At 41.8% G+C, this 22,235-nt stretch overlaps 1 protein-coding gene across 1 annotated transcript in view; it reads right to left on the bottom strand.

Annotated features, from left to right (window-relative positions):
* Window positions 1-20,908, bottom strand: part of LOC119646740 (O-acyltransferase like protein-like) — a 30,579-nt gene extending 9,671 nt beyond the window's left edge. The window contains exons 1-7 of the mRNA XM_038047318.1: window positions 20,376-20,908; window positions 10,420-10,566; window positions 3,571-3,794; window positions 3,227-3,432; window positions 3,005-3,081; window positions 2,759-2,943; window positions 2,546-2,706 (exon numbers count right to left, since the gene is read on the bottom strand). Of these exons, the coding sequence (XP_037903246.1) occupies window positions 2,546-2,706; window positions 2,759-2,943; window positions 3,005-3,081; window positions 3,227-3,432; window positions 3,571-3,794; window positions 10,420-10,566; window positions 20,376-20,700 (1,325 nt within the window). The 5' untranslated portion in view covers window positions 20,701-20,908. The remainder of the gene's footprint in view (window positions 1-2,545; window positions 2,707-2,758; window positions 2,944-3,004; window positions 3,082-3,226; window positions 3,433-3,570; window positions 3,795-10,419; window positions 10,567-20,375) is intronic.
* Window positions 20,909-22,235: the final 1,327 nt, after the last annotated feature.

Below are 22,235 nucleotides of genomic sequence, written 5' to 3'. Positions count from 1 at the left end.
CTAGATACTCTGGATTTCGGGTCATACTGGGTTAGAAGGAAATGAGCGGATGAGCTGGCCAGGAGCAGAACGCCGCTATATGAACCAGAACCTTTCTTCCAAATTGAGAAGGGGTTCATGGTCATGACAATAAGGAAAGAATTGAAGTGGTTGAGGAAATTGTACTGAGTGAACTTGGCAGGAACTTCGTCTATAAGGGTAGATTAAAGGGGCTTTTCTAGTTTTAGTAAGATAAAATGCAGACGAAAATTTATATGGTAAATTAATCAGTCTAACCTCGTTGTTTGTCGCAATTTTGTTGAAGTTGGAGGTAACTGGGGAAATTTGACAACACCGAGTCCTAAATCCACCTTCTCGCCAATAATCAGATAATCTTAAAAGTTTTTGTCAGGCCTGCCGAGAGAGGGTGGAAAGGGGGGTGGGGGGGGAGGCGGGGGGGAGGAATTGCCCCGGAGAAAAAATTTCTATGGAAAGTCGAGATAACAGAGGGGCCGCATAATTTTCACCACAGACTCATATAATTTTTATCCTGGGCCCAATTTTCCGCATTATTTTCACCCCGGTGTCATTCCAAATCAAATCTAAATTAGTGCGCAGCTATGGAAACCATAAGGAAACTAAACAACTACAGTCATGAATGGCGAATCAAAGCAACAGAATTTAATAACCGGTCACTGTACTCTGGCATGTGATGGGTATCTTACTGGAGACCCAACATTCAGACTTCCCAATGAGGACGAGATGACTTCTTATATTATACTGGAGCGGTGAAGACATACTTGTGGAATAACAGGCCGTGAAAAAGTGTGTAGTATCGAATATCTCCTGAGTCCTGCAAATATCATGGAGCTGCTATCTTAAACAACTTTTGGTAAGACGTAGGTCTTAAATCATGCAGTAACGGCCCGTCCATCAGAAGTGTGCGCCTTCTGCAAAGGATTTTTATCTTGCGAATATTAGTTTTTTTTGGGGGCACCTTGACTCCTTGCCCTCAAGAAGACAACGAATTATATCTTCGATACTTTGCACTTGAGAACAAGTTATTCTCGAAATATTAGTATTCGCAAAATAAAAAAGACTTTACTAACGACGGAAATGGTGTTTGGAATTATACGTTCTTATTATTCATTTCCAGGACATGGCACCATGTGGGGTGTCAAATAAAAGGTCTTGATTAGTACTTGTTTAGTATTTGTTTTGATATAATTGCAAAAGAGAAGAGATGCGGGGCTCCGAAAAGGGTCAGTTACTTCAAGGACCTATTCTCAGAAACCACCAATCCGAAAAAATCTTAAAAAAATTATGGTGACATGGACCACCCCCTCCGTCATCATTAGGAACGAACGACTCTAAAGTGTTAAATGCTTCAATAACTTTTGAAGGAAAGAAACGTTTACTAAATTCCTGCCTAGTCGATTGCGCCGGAGTTCTTGCTCTATGATAGATTTAGTAGAACTGCACTTAAGTGTTGGTAGACCTGCATTCTCAACTTCGGCCAATATCTATAAGGTTTGGGTTGAAATTGGTCAATCTAGCCATCCCAACTTTCCAACCCAACAATCATCAGTTCCAACTAACTGGATTTGTGGAAGATAACCCATTCCGGGTCTCTAGTTTATTTTGCTATATTAGATACAGATAAATTAGCTTTTCAACTTTATTCCTCACAAGGCTCAACGTGCATATAACTTCATTTCTTTAGTTTTGACTTACTTGCCTCTTTCCCAGAAGCATAAGCTGAATAGGGTAGTTCCCTATCCTTTCCTAAGTATCATACCATAAACGTTTAATCGAACACGCATTTATTATTGTTTTGAGGTTGAACTTACAAGAGAAATCGCTCAGATAGTGCCCAGGCACTGAGAACGGTTTTGCCCTGACCTTCGTCTATGTTGTGTTTGAAGCTTCAGGTTCTAGAAAGGAGCCTTCCTGAAGTATTTAAAATACGATTCTTGCGAGCGGAGGATCAAGGATGAGGTTATGCCTGGCCATTCGCAATGGTTTAAATGTGTGTCGGGTTGAAGAAATGGAAGGAACGCCTATTAGATTCCCAAAAGAGAAAAGCCTATAGTTTGGCTAGTATAAAGAAACTTCCCTTAAAACCAAATAAAAGGCAAAAATGTTAGCTGTTAAGAAACCTGATGCCAAGACTGTTTGATACAGAGTAACGTTTCCTTGTAGCTACATAAAAATAAATTAAATTATGTTCCCAATCTTCCCCTTTACGGATTTTTGTTAATGAAATGACAGGGACTGGACTGTCGAAAAAGACCCCGCTAAGTTGAGTTACATTTTTTTTTGGTATAGGTCTACTCTCGTTGTTGACCTTGGTCAACCCTGGTCATTCCCAACTTCCCAGTTCATTACATGGCATTCTGGAAAAATTAAGGCGATCTGCATATGTTAGAGGAGATAACATCTTTGGATAGAACTTCAATGAACCTTATATGATCCACTGAATTTCCTATTTAGTACTAGACCCAGATATTAGTTTATTTCTAAATATTCTTTCTTCATTGTTCAAGCGTTCAAAAAATAAACTTACCGCAACATCCTTCCTACGTATTCACTCTTCAGATTTACAGGTCGCCCTTTCTGCAAGCGTCCAATCAACGAATATGCGGTGAGCATTCCACTAAACAGTAGGAAAGGATCCGTATAGAGTGATGCAGCTCTTCCAATCACTGTCCACGGTTTGCCTAGGTTCTATTGTTTTAATTGAAAGTGGTTGACATACACTGGAACATTAGGTCCTTACCTCCGATAATTGCGTACGATTTATATAGGGGTTGAAGAAGACAGCCATTGACTTATGCGAAAATAGTAACATCATTGCGTTGAGAAAGCGTATTCCATGAACTGTTTTGATGTCGTTTGGATTATCTTCCACGCTGAAAAGCCATCGCCAGTTCTTACGAAGTGAAAATGCCACGAACCACTCGTCTATTAAAATAAAGAACTTGGATAGGTTTTGACTTTTTAGAGAAAAAAATCAAATGAATACTTTGACGAGTCTCTGATGAGAACATATCGTATATTGTTGAGATGCAGCAAATTGATAGGATCGCAATAAAGAAAATTCTGAAATGATTTATATACTTCATTTTATGACATAAATGCAAGACACAATTTGGTTGAATTTTCACCTGAATTCATCAAAAACAGGTTTCAAACCTTCACTTCTTTAATCGGTTTGACCACAGCCTATTCAAAGACCCATACTTACACTGCTTTTCTGGTTCCACTATCCACTGGGGAGTCTTTTAGCTGGCACATCTGAGGGTCTACCCGGACCTGCACACTTATTTCTGAACCTGTCGTTATGTTTTCAATGAACTCCTTCAAGGAATATTCTAGATCTGCCGGTGAACAGGATGCGGGAGCGCATATTGCCCAGTTAATAATTGAGAATCGGGGAATTCTATGGCCAGGCTTTGCACAAAAAATAAATGGAAAACTTAGTGACAAATTTCTTCTTTATCGAACTGTCCACGAATTTTTATAAAATGGTACCAAATGCAGGGAATATAGGAAATATCCCCAGAAAAGTTATTGTTCATTATTACTCACATCATGGAAGTCACTGATGAAAGCGTTATGAGACTGAACTAAATTATGAATTTTTTTCAATCGTCGATATTGTGGTGGTACCTCAGGTTGTAAATATGCTAAACAATATTGTCCTTTAAAATCCTCTAAAGGACCTTGTACGTTTAAACATTGGTCGAAGTCGCCAAACTGGTTAACATTTCCGTTAAGTATTCCAGAAGTAAAATGGGCGGAGGAATCATACACTGAAAATGTACATCAAAAAGCATTAATAAATCCGAAAAAATAAGGCAGCGCCAATCAATAATAAGGAAGAAATACAATACAAATAAATGCAATAAACTCGCCGCCCAAGCACAACTGTGAAAAGTGAAGGGATGGATAACCTCAATCTGAATGACTAAAGGCCATCGCAGTGTTTTAAGGGGTAGCCGAGAAAAACGCAAAGTCCTTGTGTCCTTAAAGGTTACTTACAAGGAAATAATGATGAAACCTGGCAGTCAGGTATACTAGATATATCAAGAAGTTCGCGGAATGAAAGTAAACAAGTCGGGAAACCGGAAGCTGGACGCTTCAGGTGCGAAAGGTTTTGTGTATTTCTTAGTACGTAGCACGTAATATATCCATATATTATGTGAGAGTATCCACTTTCGGGTGATATTGACATTCATAGTCTTCAATTTTCAAAGAAGCAACAAATTTGAGGTATTATAACTTTGTTAATAATAGCGGAATTTCCACCAAACTTAGTAAGATCATGCTCTATATTATAGCCTATATCACTGCAAAATTTCATGGTACTAGGATGCACTTAAGGGGGGTTTCTAATCAATTACAAAAAATGTAGTAATATACTATTATTAACTTTATTTAAACAGATATCGGCATGGAAGGTATTTCGGAGCCCAGGCACCATATAGTGGCAGCCTCCTGATTTTTTCAGATTTTTCAGTTTGGTAGTTTCTGAGAATGGCTCCCTTAAAGAAGTGATCACTTTCAACCCCCGCGCTCCCCACCCTTCCAACGAATGTCAAAACTAAGATCGGCTTTGAAAAGTGAAATTTTACACCCCCCTTTTGCATGTATGGGGACCCCCCCTTAAATTCGACGTAAAAGGATGTAATTCACTGTATGCGTGAGCGTTCACAGTTCCCACCTTTCGACCAAATTTGGTGTCAATGGCTATAACCGTCTCCGAGACAAATGCGTGTGACGGACAGACAGACATACAGACAATAAACCGATTTTAATAAGGTTTTGTGTTTACACAAAACCTTAAAAACCGGATTTATAGTTGACAAAATTACTTCGTTTTTCTGTGCAGTCTTCCTTAACTTCTCTACACTTATTCCCATGATTCTCTAATTTAAGGATTCCATCCATGTAATGGTTTTCTTGAATATCTGCAGGATACTAGTTTATAGCAGCTATTACCTCTTGATTTGGTGAAAGTTGATATCAACGCAAGAATTTTTTGAGGTGTGGGAACAGTCAGAAGTCAGAGGATGCTAAATCGAATAGGGCGGATTTTGCAACAATTCGTACTTTAATTCCGTGATTTTAACTACGGTATTGTGAGCGGTCTGAGCAGGTGAATTGTCTTAAACCAAATTTGCTTTTTTCCTCTGCAAACCACGCCTTTTCTCGATAATTTTCATGTCCAGTTAGCCCAAAAGGTTCCAGCAATAATCTTGGTTTATTGTTTTACCAGTATAAATAAATATTGCTGAAAAGGGCGCATTCGGATGCATTTTTGTTCCATTGTTAAAGACTACCGCACCAATTTCACGCATAGCTTTCTGAAACCTACGATTTCACTTGGAATATCCTATGTCGTAAAGGACAACACAACGTTGAAATCGCTCATCTCTGGGCTCTGCTTGCCTCAGTTGGTTCGTCGGAAAATATGGCGTCCATTTCAGCAGGTTCACGTAGGTAGCGAATGACAAGGCACTTCTACCTCGAAATCACAATGTCGAGAGGAGAATATCCTCCCATGTTACACCAAAGAGTCGTTGACTGTTTTTCGCAATAGGCGCTTGTGTCTGTATAGCGAGTTGCAGACCAGTGCTACTTTATTATTCGCAGTGACATAATGCTGCTCGTCATGGAGAAGCGTGGATGACTTGGAGTAATAGTGTAAACTGGTACCCAAAACTCGACAGGAACAGAAGCGGCGATATCAAAAACACAACGTTGCACTTTTACACCAGGTTCAGTAGACGAGTCGATCCTTTGAGAATACTATCTCAATCAACTGCGTGCCGACTATATAATAGTCGTCAGTCATCTGTACGAGTACATTGCAATGCTGCAGGCTGCATGGTCAGAGCTAACTTACTGTGGAAAATTGGTTTCATATGTACTATTTTACACAGCCTGATTGGCACCCCTGTTTATAGGAAGCATATTATTTTTAAGCCGGTGGATTGCACGAACTGTTTCTTCTATGCTTGGTGGTGACAGCGTTTGTCCGTCGTCTTCAGTTGGCGGGATATTTTGGTTGTTGAGCAGTTCATCAAAATACTCAACCCATCATCCATTCTGTCGAAAATCAGATTTCCCTCTTTGTTTCGGCAGGATGAGCATCGAGGTGTATAAGGCTTCATCCTACTGACTTGTTGGTAAAACTTCCGCGCCTGGTGCGGTTGCTCCCTGTACTTTTCGAGTTCAAAGACCTGTTGATTCTCCCATGCTTCCTTTGTCCGTCTGTGAAATCGCTTCTCCGCTCGACGGAATTCTTGGTAGGTCTCGGCGCGTGCCCGTGTTCTTTGAAAATGCAACATTACTCGGTATGCAGCATTCTTCCGTTCCATTACTAGCTTACATTCAACGTCGAACCAGCCCTTGCGACTTTTCTTGCGGCTGAGGCCAAGTATGTTTGTGGCCGTATCAATGATAATCCTATTCAGGTGGTAGTGAAGATCATTTGTTGATACTTCATCTACAGGACATCTGTTAGCTGGGGTTATTGCGGCATCCATTTCCCCCTTATAGGTGTTACGGAGGACTGTGCTGTGAGATTGTCAGAAGAGATTGTAGGTAGTGTTGTAATTCGAGCCCGGAGCACCATGCTAACGACATAGTGATTCGGCCCCCCTATAGGTTCTGAGCACGTGGTCAATTTGTTTGAAAGTGGTCCCGTGTGAAGAGGCCCATGTATGTTTGTGGACCGCTTTGCGCGCAAACCAGGTACTTCCAACCATCATTTGGTGCGATACTACTAACTGAATAATCCACAGTCAAATTAACACTCAAGGTGTGAGACAGCAAATCAATGCCTGACGACTGGCAAAGAAACATTATCTGTCTCATACATAAAAAGCGAGATATCACGCAGTGTAGCAATTATAGAGGTATTCTCCGTTATCTTGCTAGGCCGGATAGCCCCATACGCCCAGAACATCATTTACCCATACCAAAGAGGCTTCACTCCAGGCAAATCAGCAACAGATCAGATTTTCTCTCTGCGGCAAGCGATGGACAAACTGTTGGAATATGGACATTAGTTGCACCATCTCTTCACCGACTTTAAAGCTGCCTATGACAGCATAGCCAGGGTAAAACTGTACACGGGCATGAGGGAATTCAGTATCTCGATGAAATTAATAAGATTTGCTAGGCCTTAGATGATAAGATAATATAGCCCGATCATGAAAGCTCCTGTGCCAGACACGTGCAAATGCATTCAAGATTACGGCGGTCTGCACGGGTACCATGCCACCAGGCTCGGCATACCTTGCCGGAGCTGCGGAGAAGGAAGGGAAACCCTCATGCACTTTCTCTGCGTTTGCCCAGCTCGAGCTAGAGTCAGGCTACGGACACTAGGCAAACCATTCTTTGAGGACCTCAGAGAGATTTCTGGCTGCAGGGTGGGAGAGCTGCTTTCCTTCGTGAATGCTACGGGCTGGCTCTAAAGATCTAGGCCGGCTAGACACCGCTTCTCTGCTCTCATAACAACAGTCACGGTCTTAGGAGTTTGTGGCATCAAAACGGCGCACCACAGCGCTAATTGGGCTCCTCGGAGCGGCCACTGATACCTACCTGCCTATCTACTAGGCTGACCCTGACCAATGTGCGAGGCCAGATAAAAGCAGCAGGATCCTTCTCGAGACCATTTAACATCAACAACGGTCTAAGTCAAGGGAATGCCCTATCATGCGTCCTCTTCAATCTGGCCCTGGAGAAAGTGATTTGCGATGCAAGAGGCACCATTCTCTTCAAGTCTTCCCAACTACTGGCCTACGTTGACGATATTGACATTATGGGAAGAACAACCCGAAATGTACAGTCTACCTTCATCCAGATCCAGCAGGCGGCATGACATCTTGGGCTTCACATTTATGAAGGCAAATACATGGTGGCAACATCAACGTCAGAAACCAAAGAACGAACAACATCGAATCGCACTGGTTAAACGAAAACAATAAGAATAGGAGACTACAACTTTGAGACCGTTGAAAATATCTCCTATCTAGGGTCGAAAATCACAACCGATAACAGCTATGATGATGAAATCCGCGCACGGTTGTCGGCAGCTAATATTCCGCTTACAAAAACTGTTCCGCTCGAAACGTCTCATCATAGGGTCAAAGTTCTCACTGTACAAGACTATGCTCTTGTCAGTCCTTATGTATCCGTCGGAGATTTGGGTTCTTAGCAAAAAAATTGCGAACACTTGACCGCGTTCGACAAGAGAATCCTCCGAACAAACAAACAATCCGCATGGATGAGCGTGATCCAGCCCGGAAAGTCTATAAGAGCAATATCTGTGATAGAAAAAGAAGACGAGGCAGATGGAGGTGGAACTGTGGCGCTGGTGAGGAGGTCCGACAGCTTTTAGGGATATCGAATTGGCGGACCTCGGCGCAAAACCGGGATGTGTGGAGTTCCTTATTAAGGCAGGCCTAAACCGGATACCGGTTGTTGCGCCGTTGATGATGATGATGGTCAAAATGGTATAAAAAATGGGAGATCTACCCTAGATTTAACACAAGGACTTATTTTTGTATTTTTGGTAAATTTTGAAATTTTACCTTCTTGTTTGCCGTAAAATTTCAAAAAGCTATGTAAGTGCTTATGGTACTATCCAATCCAACTGATCACCAATCCATTCAAGTGTGGTTCAGACAGTTTGGTAGTTTGTTGAAGATACCTCAGCTTTGACGTATAGTGCGTGAAATTGCAACTGTATGTACGAGTACGTTCCTCACTCAGTAAAGTAGTAGAGAACAACATGATACTCTGCACGAGACCCACGAATATATTATTAAGAAGGTATGACTCCCGTCTAGGCTCGAATTTGTATGAGTGAAAAGACGTGCAACGGTGTGGCCGGGGCATGCAACTGGTTGTAACAGAAAGTGAAAATGAATCTATGTATTGTTTCCATGTGCAATCGTGTGATATGATTGATATCACGGATGCCTCCACTTTGTCGTGAGAGCACGTATTTCGGTATGTGATAACGACATAGTTGGGCATTTTGAAAAATCTGTGAAAATCGTTATTTCGTGTTGTAGAAATCGTAAAAATTGTTATTTCATGATACAGTATAGCGTAACGTCCTTCCCTGTTTCTATAACCTAATTTGTAACCGTAACTAGGCCTATAGTACTGTCTGTGGATTTGTACATTGGTGATCGAAATAAGACGTGGGAAATATCACCTGAGAACCATGTACGATGATGGGCCAATATAATTTGGAACAGGTGGCCCACTTCACCTAGGGGCCATACTTATTAATAACAACAACAAACGTCGTAAAACTAAGGGACAAAGTATGACTGCTCGTGAGGGATTGATTGTGATTCTCGCTGCTAGGAAATTAAGTAAGGCCAAAAGAAAGAACATAGTAGTTTGGATACCTACTATGTTCTGCTTAACCAATACGCCCCACACTATTTTATGGGTGCCTAATGTTGACGTTCACGCAGGTTTCGTTCAAACAGGTTGATAGGCTTGACTGAATTGTTTCTCGAAAAATGTAAGGAAGAGCCAGTATAGAAGATAAATTAATGAAACCAGTAGTTGTATTCGTGCATTTGACGGCACACCAATATCTACGTTGGTTACATGCACTAGCCATAATAGGCTGACCATTTAGGGCAAATACTAATGAATCTAATCCTGGGACGAAGGCGGAGCACAAAAAAAACTGACTGCAGGGAAAGTTATCAGGTCCTTTTAAAGCTACTAAATAGATAGTCATTACACCAAGCCAGCCAGGGAAAATATTTTCAAGAGACAAAGGCTCGACATGGGTGGTAGCGGCTTCACATTGTTGAAATGCCACCCATAGCCGTGATAAGGACGGGCCGTTACAAGTTTTGGCAATCGGGGGAGCTTTGAACTTTTTTCTTCTATCGTCGCATATTTTAACGTTGGTTTCTAAAATATTAACATACATTGATAGAAGAATCAAAGGTCCACTCTCTAGCTTAAACGGAGTATCGACTAGTAGGAACACTAGGAGTAGCCCCTGATAAGTATACCTGTGGTACTGGGCGAAGTTGCCGGTTGAAATATTTCTTTATAAGGATGTAAGGTTGTTTTCGATTTCAATGGCTTCAAAATTAAAAATTGTGGGATGCCATATAAGTGCAACCTGGAAGCGGATTCCAAACTCCTCGAATACTCCTCAGGGACCTAATACTTTCAAGTTATACATAACATACTTATTTAACATTCGATCTAAGGTGCCAAAATTTTCAGTAGTCGGCTTCTTCCAAAGTGATCTCGAAGATAGACAAATACGACGAACAGTTTTCCTATTATTCCTTAAGGACTCAATCCTCTATCCGACGAGTGGGGATGAATTATGTGTTATCTGAAATTTAAAATTACAATTACATATAATATGTTACTTACTCTGTAAGGCCCAAAGTTCGAAGTTTTTCAATGCATTCAAGTAGAGTGCAGCATGTTGTCGACATTTCGTTGAGACTTTCGCGCTACATGCCGGATCGAAAACGTTTGTAAAGTTAAAAAATCGATCACTTAGCTTTCTGATGGTATCTGAAAAAGCAAAGGAGAAAATTATTATATTAGTTTCATACTAAATATTAGAAAGTAAGGAAAGAGTAGATCGTCCTCAAGGAATTTACAAATTGAAGACGCATAAGGTTGTTGCAAGGAAACAATGATAATCGAAACGGCCCCAAAGTCTCCCTTCCAAGCAGGTTTTAGAAAGAAAACAATGTCCTTCGGGCTGCCTAATAGGCAAAACAGAGTTCTACTTGCAGAGAAGTGAAAACTAAGGTCAGGTAGGTTTGAAATTTAGAGAATCCGGTTCGTGTGGACCAAATTCGAACCTGAAATGCACATGAAAACTATTACGCTTGGACCTTTATCAGGCGCTACCTTCCCGTGGGGTTGTGAGTTATATAACCGTCAGTTGATTTCTACTCGACTTATGAACCTTGTGATATCTGATCTGAGAGATCGGAAGTAAATTTTCTCGACTCCATTCCTGTTGTCCGAATAGCTCAGTGGTTAGAGCACTGGGTTGTCATACGGAAGGCCGCGGTTCAAATCTCGCTGGTGGCAGTGGGATTTGTATCGTGCCTTGACGTCGGATACCAGTCGACTCAGCTGTGAATGAGTACCATAGTCAAGTCAGAGTAATAATCTCGGGCGAGCGCAATGCTGACCACATTGTCTCCTACAATATACTGTAGGGTACCGTTACGGTCTTGAATGAAGTGCTCTAAAACACTTCAAGGCCCTGATCCAATTGGATTGTTGCACCAACGATTATTATATAATAGGTCAAAGTTGCCACTTCTTTGAAAATTCAAGATTTTGAATGTCAATATCACCCGAAAGTGGATATTCGCACATAATGTATGTTTATCTTACGTGTCACGTACTAATGGGACAAATTCACACTCAAATGTCTTTATGAAAGAAATATACTAAACCTTTCATACCTGAAGCGTCCAGCTTCCGGTTTCCGGACTTGTTCTTATTCTCTGTGCAGTGGAAAGGACCAAAAATAAATGTAATGCAATAAAAGAATCTAGCAATGATTCCAGAACCTGACTGCATCACGAAAGAACTTGCATGTGGTGGCAAATCTTTCGATGGTCCTGTGAGAGACGTTAGCGCTGGATTCCTCATTCGCGATGGCGAGTAACTGAAAAGGTTAAAGGAACACTTAGACGCGTCTCTTAACTATATGACATCCAGTGATAGACTGCTCCTCCAAATAGTAGGGGAAATCAATGGCCGAGAGGCGATCAGTGTACTCAAACGTCATTGCAGAGATAATAGCTAAAATAATTGTGGAATGCATCAAGGAACATCTCAGAAAGCTTGATCGACAGAGAACAGGTTGGTTTCTACTCTGAATTTTCAAGGATTGACCATATCAACATCCTGCAGGTTATTTTTGAACAGTGCGCGAAATTTTAATGTCTGCTGCACTTGGTCTTCATCGTTTTCAGCGTCAAAAGGGAGTATATCTGGAGTGCTCTCTATAGAAGGGGCATTCTGGAAAAATTAATATCTATTATCAGAGAGACAAAATACCACATGGTGCATTGAGATAAAATCTCAAAGAATTTGAGATTCAAGCGGAGTCTGTCAGGGTTGCATCTTGCGACCGATGTTTTTCTTTTTTGATATCGATGATGTTCTTCGTGCTGCCTTCTTCGGAGGGCGTTGAGGAATAAAATAAACCATGACATCTTTCCTCAAACGGCTACACTGGTGACATTTGTTTGCTCACCTTGCTCAAATGGCTCTGGATTTGGAAGGAGAGGCAAGTATGGTCAGATTGAAGATAAGCACCAACAAAACCGTACTCTTCCTATCTGTATTAATAATTAGAGCATCGAAGGTTTTGATCAATTTGTATATCTCGGAAGCGTCGAAGCACTGAACCGGTCGTTGCATAACTCATTAACAGTGCCATATCCGCTTTTGCTGTCTTGTATAAAATCTGAAAATGCAGTTATCTCAATACCAAGATCAAGTTGGAACTAATGTTCTTTCTGTGTTGCTATGTGTGCTACTCCCATGGACAAGAAAAGTTCCCACCACTGTTACTCAACGGTTCCAAGCCTTTATCAACACTTCTCTGCGACCTTTCATCGGGGTATGCTGTGCTGATGAAATTTCGAACGAAGTACTTCATCGGTGCACAGGCTAGTCACCTGTGAAGGTATTGATGACAAGGCGGAAGTGGCAATGGATAAGTATACATTAAGGATGGGCTACAATTTCATTGTCAGCTACGTCATTCAGTGGACTCCATTATCCCAAGATGACCGGCGAGTAGTCTCTCCAGGAGCATATGGCGCAGAACAGTGGAGAAGGAAAGCAAGCATCTCGGGAAGTGCTGAAGGGAGATTAAACGCATTTCAGTGAATTGTGAACGTAGGTGTGGTTGACGCGATGTGCCCTATTAAGGGGTGAATGGCAATAATATAATTCTCTTGGATAAAACTCGAAACTTCTTATTCTAATAAAAGTTAACAAAGACAAATTTTCACAAAGAACATTTATTGAATTAATTCCAACGTTTCCCCCGAGTTAGTTTAATCAGGAGTACCCTGTAAAGGTCCAAAGTGGCCAAAATGGTGGTCCTTTGGCAATGAAATTTGCAATGAGATTAAGTTCAGTTGATTTTGTCTGACAATACAAATTTAGTTAAACAGATCTCTGTACGACCCGAAGAAAAGGGCACCCTTCAAATATATCGAGATAATTGAGATATCAAGTAATATGGAACTGTATAACAAGAATCCTTATAATCCGATCTGTAATACAATATATTAATACATAGAGAACTTAGGTAGAGAAATTAATTAAACGAGTACTCCCCTTCCCTATCGTTAGTGTATTGATTTCGACCGACATTTCGAGTACCTCATGTCCTCTTCCTCAGTGCTGAAAATCCACCTACTGAGCAGACGTTTATCAACCTAAATATGGTTATCAACCTAAATTTATATAGGTAAATGTAAAACAATGATAACCAATTCATAATTTTATTTGCCGATTCATCAGATTTTAAAAACACCTTTCTCTCCATTTTGATGACCATATATTAACAAATACGGCATGCTCTTGGCGCCATTAAGCGAAAGACTTCCTACATGAACTTGGTATTTTCAACTGTGACCTTATACTTTAGCGTATTATATGTCATGTATGTTTTCAAAGAAGTGCATTGTGAGTTCATGAAGCGAAAAAATACTATCTTATTCCATACATTGTCATTGCCAACATCAAGGGCTACTTATTCAAGTATTTAGCAAGTAATGCTGACACTCTGACCTCTAAAATTGCAGTTAAAATATATTCGTTTATTAGATAAAAATATTCTGCAGTTTTCGTTTTGCAAACATTAAAAATAATGTCAGTATTGCACATACTACTATACTACGTTCATTACGATCAAGTGCATTAACGAAAATGATTCCGTTTGCTGAAAAACCTTATACCAAAAACGCAGAACGGTGCAAGCTAATGCACTTGCGAAAGATAGGATGCGGCTGCCTCATTAAAACCAGGAGGTGGACTAATTCAAAAGAAATTACTTGATCCTGAGGTCAATACCGAAGTCAAGAACAGTCAGTGAATACCATCAAAAAGTAAGTAGTAAGAAAAAATCTGACTCGTAAGAAACAGAGTCATCCCTGCATTTTGGAGTTGGGAGTTTGTTTTGATCAAGATTAATGCAAACTGCACGAAGTCAGAAAATATATGCCTAGAGCCACGAGAGCGTTCTATAATAAGAAATTTCCAAGGGTTAGTCCTCAAACCTGCTCCCCTGCCTGCATTACAAATAATACAGACTACATATAACTGGTGTTCTTTGTGGTCAACGTATTAACGAACGTCTCAAATCTAAAATTTATCGCAATGTCGTCCGTCCTGTTGGTCTCTATGGTTCTGAGTTTTGGCCGACTATAAGAGACAATGAACGCCGTCTTTCGGTAATGGAGACGAAGATGTTGCGTTGGACTAGTAGCGTGACATGTTTTGAACACATCTGAGATAAAGATATCCGCGACCGATATGAAGTTGCACCGATCGTGGAAAAATTGCGAGAGAGGCGTTTTCGATGATATGGTCACGTATTTCGCGCTAACGAGAATTCACTTCACAGTCTGAACATCGAAGTATGGTAAGTGACCAAAAAGTTTTTCGAAACAACGGTCGCTTGATACACTGGATGGGGATTTAAAAGCCTCTAGACTGCATCCAGATCAGGCATTTGATAGAACCAAATGTCGAAACCGATCATGACAAGCCGACCCCGTTTGTGAACGAGACAAAGGCTGAAGAAAAGAAAGTGTAACTAACCCCTTATGGACCAAAAAATAGTGTGGTGCTGGATACTATGTAAACAAGCATGCACAGAGGAGAAAGAGACTATCCTGTACTCCAGGAAGGATTGAATGTCAACATGGGCTCTGATCACATGTTAAGCTCCGATACCGTGAAAAATCTCGGAGACTGCGACGTAGTGACAGAGAAGCAGCGTTAATTACAGTCTCTATTGCTTCTGAAGACTTGGTACTTCCAATTATCTGAAAATCCTTGCATTCTGAAATTTTCCACAGAGAATGGGAAAAGAGGATGATCGTTGAGTGGGGCATTTGGAAGGGTGTTGCTGTCGTAAAGATATTCCGACTGGATATTCCAGAGATGTTAATATGTATTGCTAAAAAATATGTGGCGACGCATAATGTCAGTAACTGTACCGAGAAAGGAGTCCGACACAGTTGTGTTCTATCCCTGATATTATTTCTTCACTTTTCTCTTAGCGGGAATGACATGCTGCCTTCCCCAGTAACGTCTTCCATGCTACCATGTTTAAGGATCCAATGAACCATGACATCTTTTCGGAAACACCTCTGCTATGCTGATATTCACCAATCTAAAAGGGCAGAAGACAATACTTAAAGGCCTGCATCACGGCAGCGATGATGCGTTCTATTTCAAAATGTGTACCGCTATACGAAAATGTATTACGACATTCCCGATGGCCTGAATGCAAATTGCAAAGATACAGCTTTTCATCTCCGTGTAGAGTCCGGTTCTTAGATCAAACATTATGGGTGCTTTATCTAGGTTCTGCGGGACTAGCCCATCGATACAATCGCAACTGAGAATACTTTGTAGCCTCCATATATGGCATATACTTTATCGTCCTCTAAGAGGCCTTAGTTTCAAATTCTTCGGCTACATCGCTCGTTCTTCTTTGAGGAGAAGAACTAGATCGAGCCTATTGTGATCAACTCTGCAGTCGGCGACAATGATTAGGTCTCTAAATTCTTTGCGAAGCATACTGACAATGGTTGTGATAGTTTACCGCTAATTCATTCTTCACCGCGGGGTACTGATAGAACATTTGTGCTAAATGGTCTCTTTTTCACAGTTGCATAACCTACAACTGGAGCTGGTAGCTGTAGCGTCATGAAAAATATACCGTAGCCATATTACATATAAGATGCGACAATTGATTCAAGGCCAAACAAAACTACAGCGGGTTTACTGATAGATTGCGCATCTAATTGACACTTCTCCGAATGTTTGTGAGGATGCAGATAACTTCGTGTATCTTATCAGTTTGTGATGCTTTCCAATTCCTGCCTGGTCCCGCATGAACGCATAAGGTAGGGGATTCACGTTGCCATGGTAACAGGTGCCTAGAGTACCATTGTCCACCAGTGGATGGCCTACTAGTAAAAAGACAGGAGTCAGATAGGTGACGACAGGGTCGCCTCAAATAGATTATTCGAAAAACTATGAGGAACTAATTCAAACCGCCCCGCGAAGATGCGAGGGTAAACCTTTGATTTGGTACTCATACCCTACAATTAATGAAAAGCTGTAAAGAGCGAGGAGGAATTGTGGGGAATATATTGTGTGTTACCCAAGTAAAACACGTCAGGCTTCAAGAGTCGGCGATACCTCTTCCTCTCCCACAAAAACATAAATATAAACAAGTCGGGAAACCGGAAGCTCGGCGCTTCAGGTATGAAAGATTTTGATTTTTTCCTTATGTAAGCATATTTGAGTGTAGAACTATCCCATTTGTACGTAGCCCATAATGTACCTGCCTACAGTTCTCGAGAACTACTATTACAAAAGACTAAAGGAGCAGATCATAAAACCACCTTTTGTGTGAAATCAAGCAATTGGATGGTGACAAAGTCGACATCGAGCCGCTTTAGTCTTTGCGGCTGCAGAGACTCCTGGCATGTGCGGATCCAGAGTCTCTGGATACATTAGCCGTCACAGCGGACAAAATTTATGATATCCACCTGCGACCCATGGTTGGCGAGATGCCTCCCTCACGTCAAGCCAGGCGACTCAGCTACAGCAGATGGTGGCAGCATTAACAGCTCCCGTCTCTGAGTTGGTGCTTTGCGTTAGGGAAGTAGGACTCGAACAACGTCTAGATCTGTCTTGGGCGTGGAGACCTTCGCAAGTACCGGGGCATGCCAGTAGCATCGTAGGTTCGCCGAAAAGACTTAGAAATGTACTAGCCACTGCAATTTCTCACCAATAAAATTGCCGGGAATTCACCTCACAATCTAGGAGCCCTTGAGGCGGAGCGGTCGATGCAGACGCTGACGTCTCCGTTCTTCCGGCGTCATAATTTAAAACCGCAATCGTTGAAACTCGCGGCAGCAAATAGTTCGGTCGAGCCGCACGTATGACTACAGGTAGGTAGACTTGAGTTGACGACTTCGACGATCGTTTTCTTGACGCTTCATTATTCAACTTTCCCATCTTAGGCGCGGATTTCCTGTGCCATTATGGATCTATAACAGGTTCCTTACCACCTGAACCCACAACTTCGCTTTGGTTATCAGCAAAAATCTTGCCCTCCTTACTCATCACTCTTTTCTTCGTTTTTGAAGACGTTGCCGACGCACGTATTTGCCCACATCTTCAAAAATACCCTAACATCACTACCGAGCATAATCTCTCTTAGTCCTTTAAGCATGATGTTCAGCACCACATCCCCCCCTACTAGCTCCCCGATCTTTTCTAAGGTCGATTACCACCTCAAAAGCTCGCAGTTGCGCGGAAAGAGTTAGAAGAACTACTTAAGCAGGGTATTTGCAGACCTTGAGACAGTTGTTGGTGTTCGCCACTTCACATGGTTCCTTAACCCTATGACGAATGGAGATCTTATGGCGACTACAGACGTCCAAATGCCCAGACAATTTCAGACCGATACCCCATTCCACTCATCCACGATTTTGCGCAATTTGTCGCAAAAGGCATACCATCAAATCCCTGTAGCTGTAGAAGATATTCCGAAACCGGTAATATGCACACTTTTCAGACCCTTAGAGTTCACTAGGATGACTTTTGGACTGCGCAATGAGGCCCAAACCTTTCAGAGATTCATTGCCTCTGTGCTGCGAAACCTCCACTTCTGTTTCGTATATTTGGGGAATATTCTAGTAGCGTCTTCCTTTGAGTCCGAGCAATTAGAGCACCACGAGTGCATTTTTCAACGTCTCCTTGACGCCAGGTTAGACCCTTCGGTCACCTGAGGGTATCCAACCGAACCCAGTCAAAGTGTAATCGATTTTGAGCTTTCCACTTCCGAAAACTATTAAGAATCTGAGAAGGTTCTTGGGCATGTTAAACTTCTATCGTCGTTTCTTGCGCAAGGCCGCCCACCATCAGTCGATCCTTAACGCCTTCTTGTCTGGGTTGAAAAAAAAGACCCTCGTCTGATTGCGTGGTCTCCAGGGACTGTCCAGTCGTATGAGACCACCAAGCAACAGCTGGTGGATGTTATACTTCTCGTATTCCCACAGTAAGATGCACCTCTAACCGTATTCGTCGGTGCCTCAGACACTGCCGTAAGCAATCGTGAGTTATTAGCCGCGTACCTCGCAATTAAATGCTGCTGGTATTCTCTTGCAGGCAGGTCGTCACAGTGTTCATGGGCCATATGCACACTCACCTTTGCTTTGAAATAAAAGTCCACCAAAGCGTCCCCTCACCAACTTCGGCACTTGAACTTTATCAGCTAGTTCACTTCTGAAATTCAACACATGTCTGGGAAAGATAACGTAGTTGCTGCCGCTTTGCATTGCAGAACTCAAGATCCCCGCCACCATCGATTTTCCGGCAATCGTGAAGACAAAGAAGGACAACACAGTTCCTCAGCTCATTCCTCAGCACATTCCCTGCAGGATTGCTCTTCCATTGATTATCTGTTAGGGTAATCAAGTTTTACTGATATAACAACTGAAAGTGTTGTATCATATTATAGGATTTCCGTGCTTCCTGCTCGAAAGACCGCGGATGTTGCTGAGGAGGTTTACACCTCCATGAGAGTAGGAACGGTGAAATCCTGGAGGGATTAGTTTTGATCGATAACGTGACATTCAATACTACGAAGCTCAAAGGATGGACGCTGAACGTAGAATTAGGATCATGCCAAAGGGTTGGTGAATGCACAAACTCATTGCTAATATTTTGGACAAGAGACGAAGGCTATTAAAGACGGCATCTGTGTTGCTTTTCAAAAGATGATTTCTTGAATCGTCCTAGATTCGATAGTGAACGGGAGAACCCAGACTAGATGCTGCATCATGGCCCCATATTCGAAGCAGGAAGAAGGAGGCTGAATGAAGAAAAACGCAATACAGGGCGTTCGGTTGAAAACTACAAAAGGGAAAATCAAGTAGAATTAACTGAAAGAACATCCTAAGTCTAATGGCTACATGGTGATCCTCTAGAGGCAGGATTGATGAAACGGAAATGGTTTTTAGTGGGTGTAGGATTGTGCTTCTAGTTCACCTCCTACAGGCCATCAAGCTGAGACGAACGAGCCATTGCATTCATGTTCTTATCTTATTTGTCGTAGGCGATACATTCCATCAACTGCCGATTTGACCTGTTTTTCGAGAATTGCCAATTACGGATTGATGGAATTAAAAAACCTGCATCTGAACCAGAATTTTATATTCTCGCCCAATTAAACCAGAGTAAACATACTAATTAACCATTCAATCCTAAGCACATACGCATTATATCTAAAAAAGTCACATTTAGTACTTTTCCAGAAAGAAGATGATCAGAATCAGAATTGCTTCTGGTTCAACAAGTCCTGAAACGAATCTCTATAAAAAAACGTTAAACATTTCCGTAATCCATTACGCTCTCAGTAATAGCAATAATGCGCGCATTCAAATTTAGATTTTTTAATAGCTAAAGTTAAGTAATAAAACCTGCCAGTGATACACTAAGTGAAATTAAATCATGAATTGACTCAAAATTTGGAATACGCAACACAATTATCAAGAAATATATAGAAGTACGTGCGTGACACGAATGGGATAAACAAAATTTATAAGTTCGACGTAGGAGGAAGCGTTTTTCGCACCTAAAACGGAGAAAATCCGTGGTTTTCTAGTCGAATAAATTACAGTTTGAAATTTTGAATATTAATTTACTTTAATTAGGACGTATTTGGGGTAAAACATCAAATCTATTTATATTTAAGAACCAACGTCGCATCGACTTAAGACTCTATATTTGAACAGAATTTATTGGCCTCCTGGAAAGAAAAAACGTCCAACGGTCGACCTAGCGCAATTTTATGAGGTCCTGTACGTCTGTTCTTATGCAACATGTTCAACGCCCAATAAGGTGCTCAAGCGAACACCTCATCACTATTGATCAGAAAGTTCGCGCATTGAAATTCCGCGGACGTAGGTAAGAACGTATCACATGTGACGGGGTTACGGAATGTAGACTGCCACTGAATTGCTACTATCGCAATAGATACATCTATAATGGATGGAATCGTATCTTACTACCAAGAAACTCACCCGACTCTTTCGCGGAGGATCCAAGCAGGTTATCTATATTAGGCGTTGTGTTGAAGAAAATGTACTCCACAAGGTCGTCGCTCGTAAGGGTGGATGTTTCGTTCGCGGGTCCGATGTAATCCCACTCTAAGGTAATGTTTGTATCCTGTTCGCTGCGAGATATCCTTGCATCATCGTGGTCTATTTCTGGTGGACTTTTATTTGGTTTAGGTGCTTCAAGTTGGGTTTCGCTAATGTTGTTGGTCCTGCAGGATTGCTTCGATGCTACACATACTATCACACTGACCAACCCCACAACGGTCCAAACTAAATTTCGCGATCTCATTTTTGAACCTTAAACGGACACTTATATCCACAATACTGCACAACTCTTATCACAATAGACAGATCTAGGTTGGTATCATGCTTTTTCGAACCAGGATATTGGAAGGACGACACCGTTTGGCCTCAGTGCAGGCTAGGCTAGGGTTCGATCCTCCACGAGGTCTCGCTACGAGTTCTCTGAAGCGCGCAACAGACTGGCGCTAATTGAAAGCGAGCGTGGGATCATACGCACCTCGTACATATTTCATGTTCACAGCTGCCCGAGTTCTCCGTGGCGTGGATTTCCCGATCGCAAGCAGCGCATAATTTTCCAATGGTAGGTGCTCCGAACGTGCAGTACCATTGCGCTGCTACCACTAGTACGTGGCTTTCAGATTCGCTCGCCCGTCTTCAAGTCGGGTAGCCTGCAGTCTCCATTGTCTTCAGGCCATGCTTCCCGGCTTTCGCTATTTTTGTCACATTATAACATTTTGCCAAGTACACATGCCATAATGGCGATAATGATTTCAATGCACCAGCCAAAAGCATGGGGAAAGTGATTGCGTTTTCAATGTCACTAGCGTGCCTCCACGGCTGGAGTTAGTGGACGCATTATGTTGGGGCATAAATTTATGTATTAGATAATTACTGGTTGCACTGGCATTCTTTGGAGATTGGCAATATGCATTTAAGGCGAGGGTATGCGAACAAAGGTAGTCGAAGATGGACTTTGGTAAACTGAAAAATATGAAATCCGCGGTTGAGGACGGTCATAAATTATTCACGGAAATTACTTCATGTTTTCAAGCTTTTAAAGGGTACATGGCTATATTCACTTGCTTTTCTGGAGGAACTGTGAAATTTCAATCCTCTTCTACGTGATTTGTTTTCCGAATAAAATAAGTAACCTGACTCATCTCTTGTATCTCCTAGCGATTGTACCCTACACCCAAAAGGAAAATTAGAAAAATGGAAACGAAAATGTGGAAGATACTTTTTACACTATCTTTAGAGGGTATACATATCTATAACAGGCTAAACTCTTTAGAAATCAAACTCCTGTTTTAGATAAAGCCTTCAAGCTCATTCTATGGGTCTGGATTAGGCCAATACACGATGTCCCTAAATATAATTTGTCTCCTGTGCAGAGTTGTTGGATCTCCCATCAAGAACGTTTTTCCGTGCGGAATAGGGGTTCTCGCAGATGCACAACAAATCACCCATGGACAAAAATGGCTGTGAAAACTATCATCATCATCATCAACGGCGCAACAACCGGTATCCGGTCTAGGCCTCCCTTAATAAGGAACTCCAGACATCCCGGTTTTGCGCCGAGGTCCACCAATTCGATATCCCTAAAAGCTGTCTGGCGTCCTGGCCCACGCCATCGCTCCATCTTAGGCAGGGTCTGCCTCGTCTTCTTTTCCTACCATAGATATTGCCCTTATAGACTTTCCGGGCGGGATCATCCTCATCCATACGGATTAAGTGACCCGCCCACCGTAACCTATTGAACCGGATTTTATCCACTACCGGACGGTCATGGTATCGCTCATA

The sequence above is a fragment of the Hermetia illucens genome, chromosome 1, assembly GCF_905115235.1.
Source record: "Hermetia illucens chromosome 1, iHerIll2.2.curated.20191125, whole genome shotgun sequence".
In the NCBI taxonomy this organism is placed as follows: Eukaryota; Metazoa; Arthropoda; class Insecta; order Diptera; family Stratiomyidae; genus Hermetia; species Hermetia illucens.
This window is presented reverse-complemented; position numbering and strand designations above follow the sequence as displayed.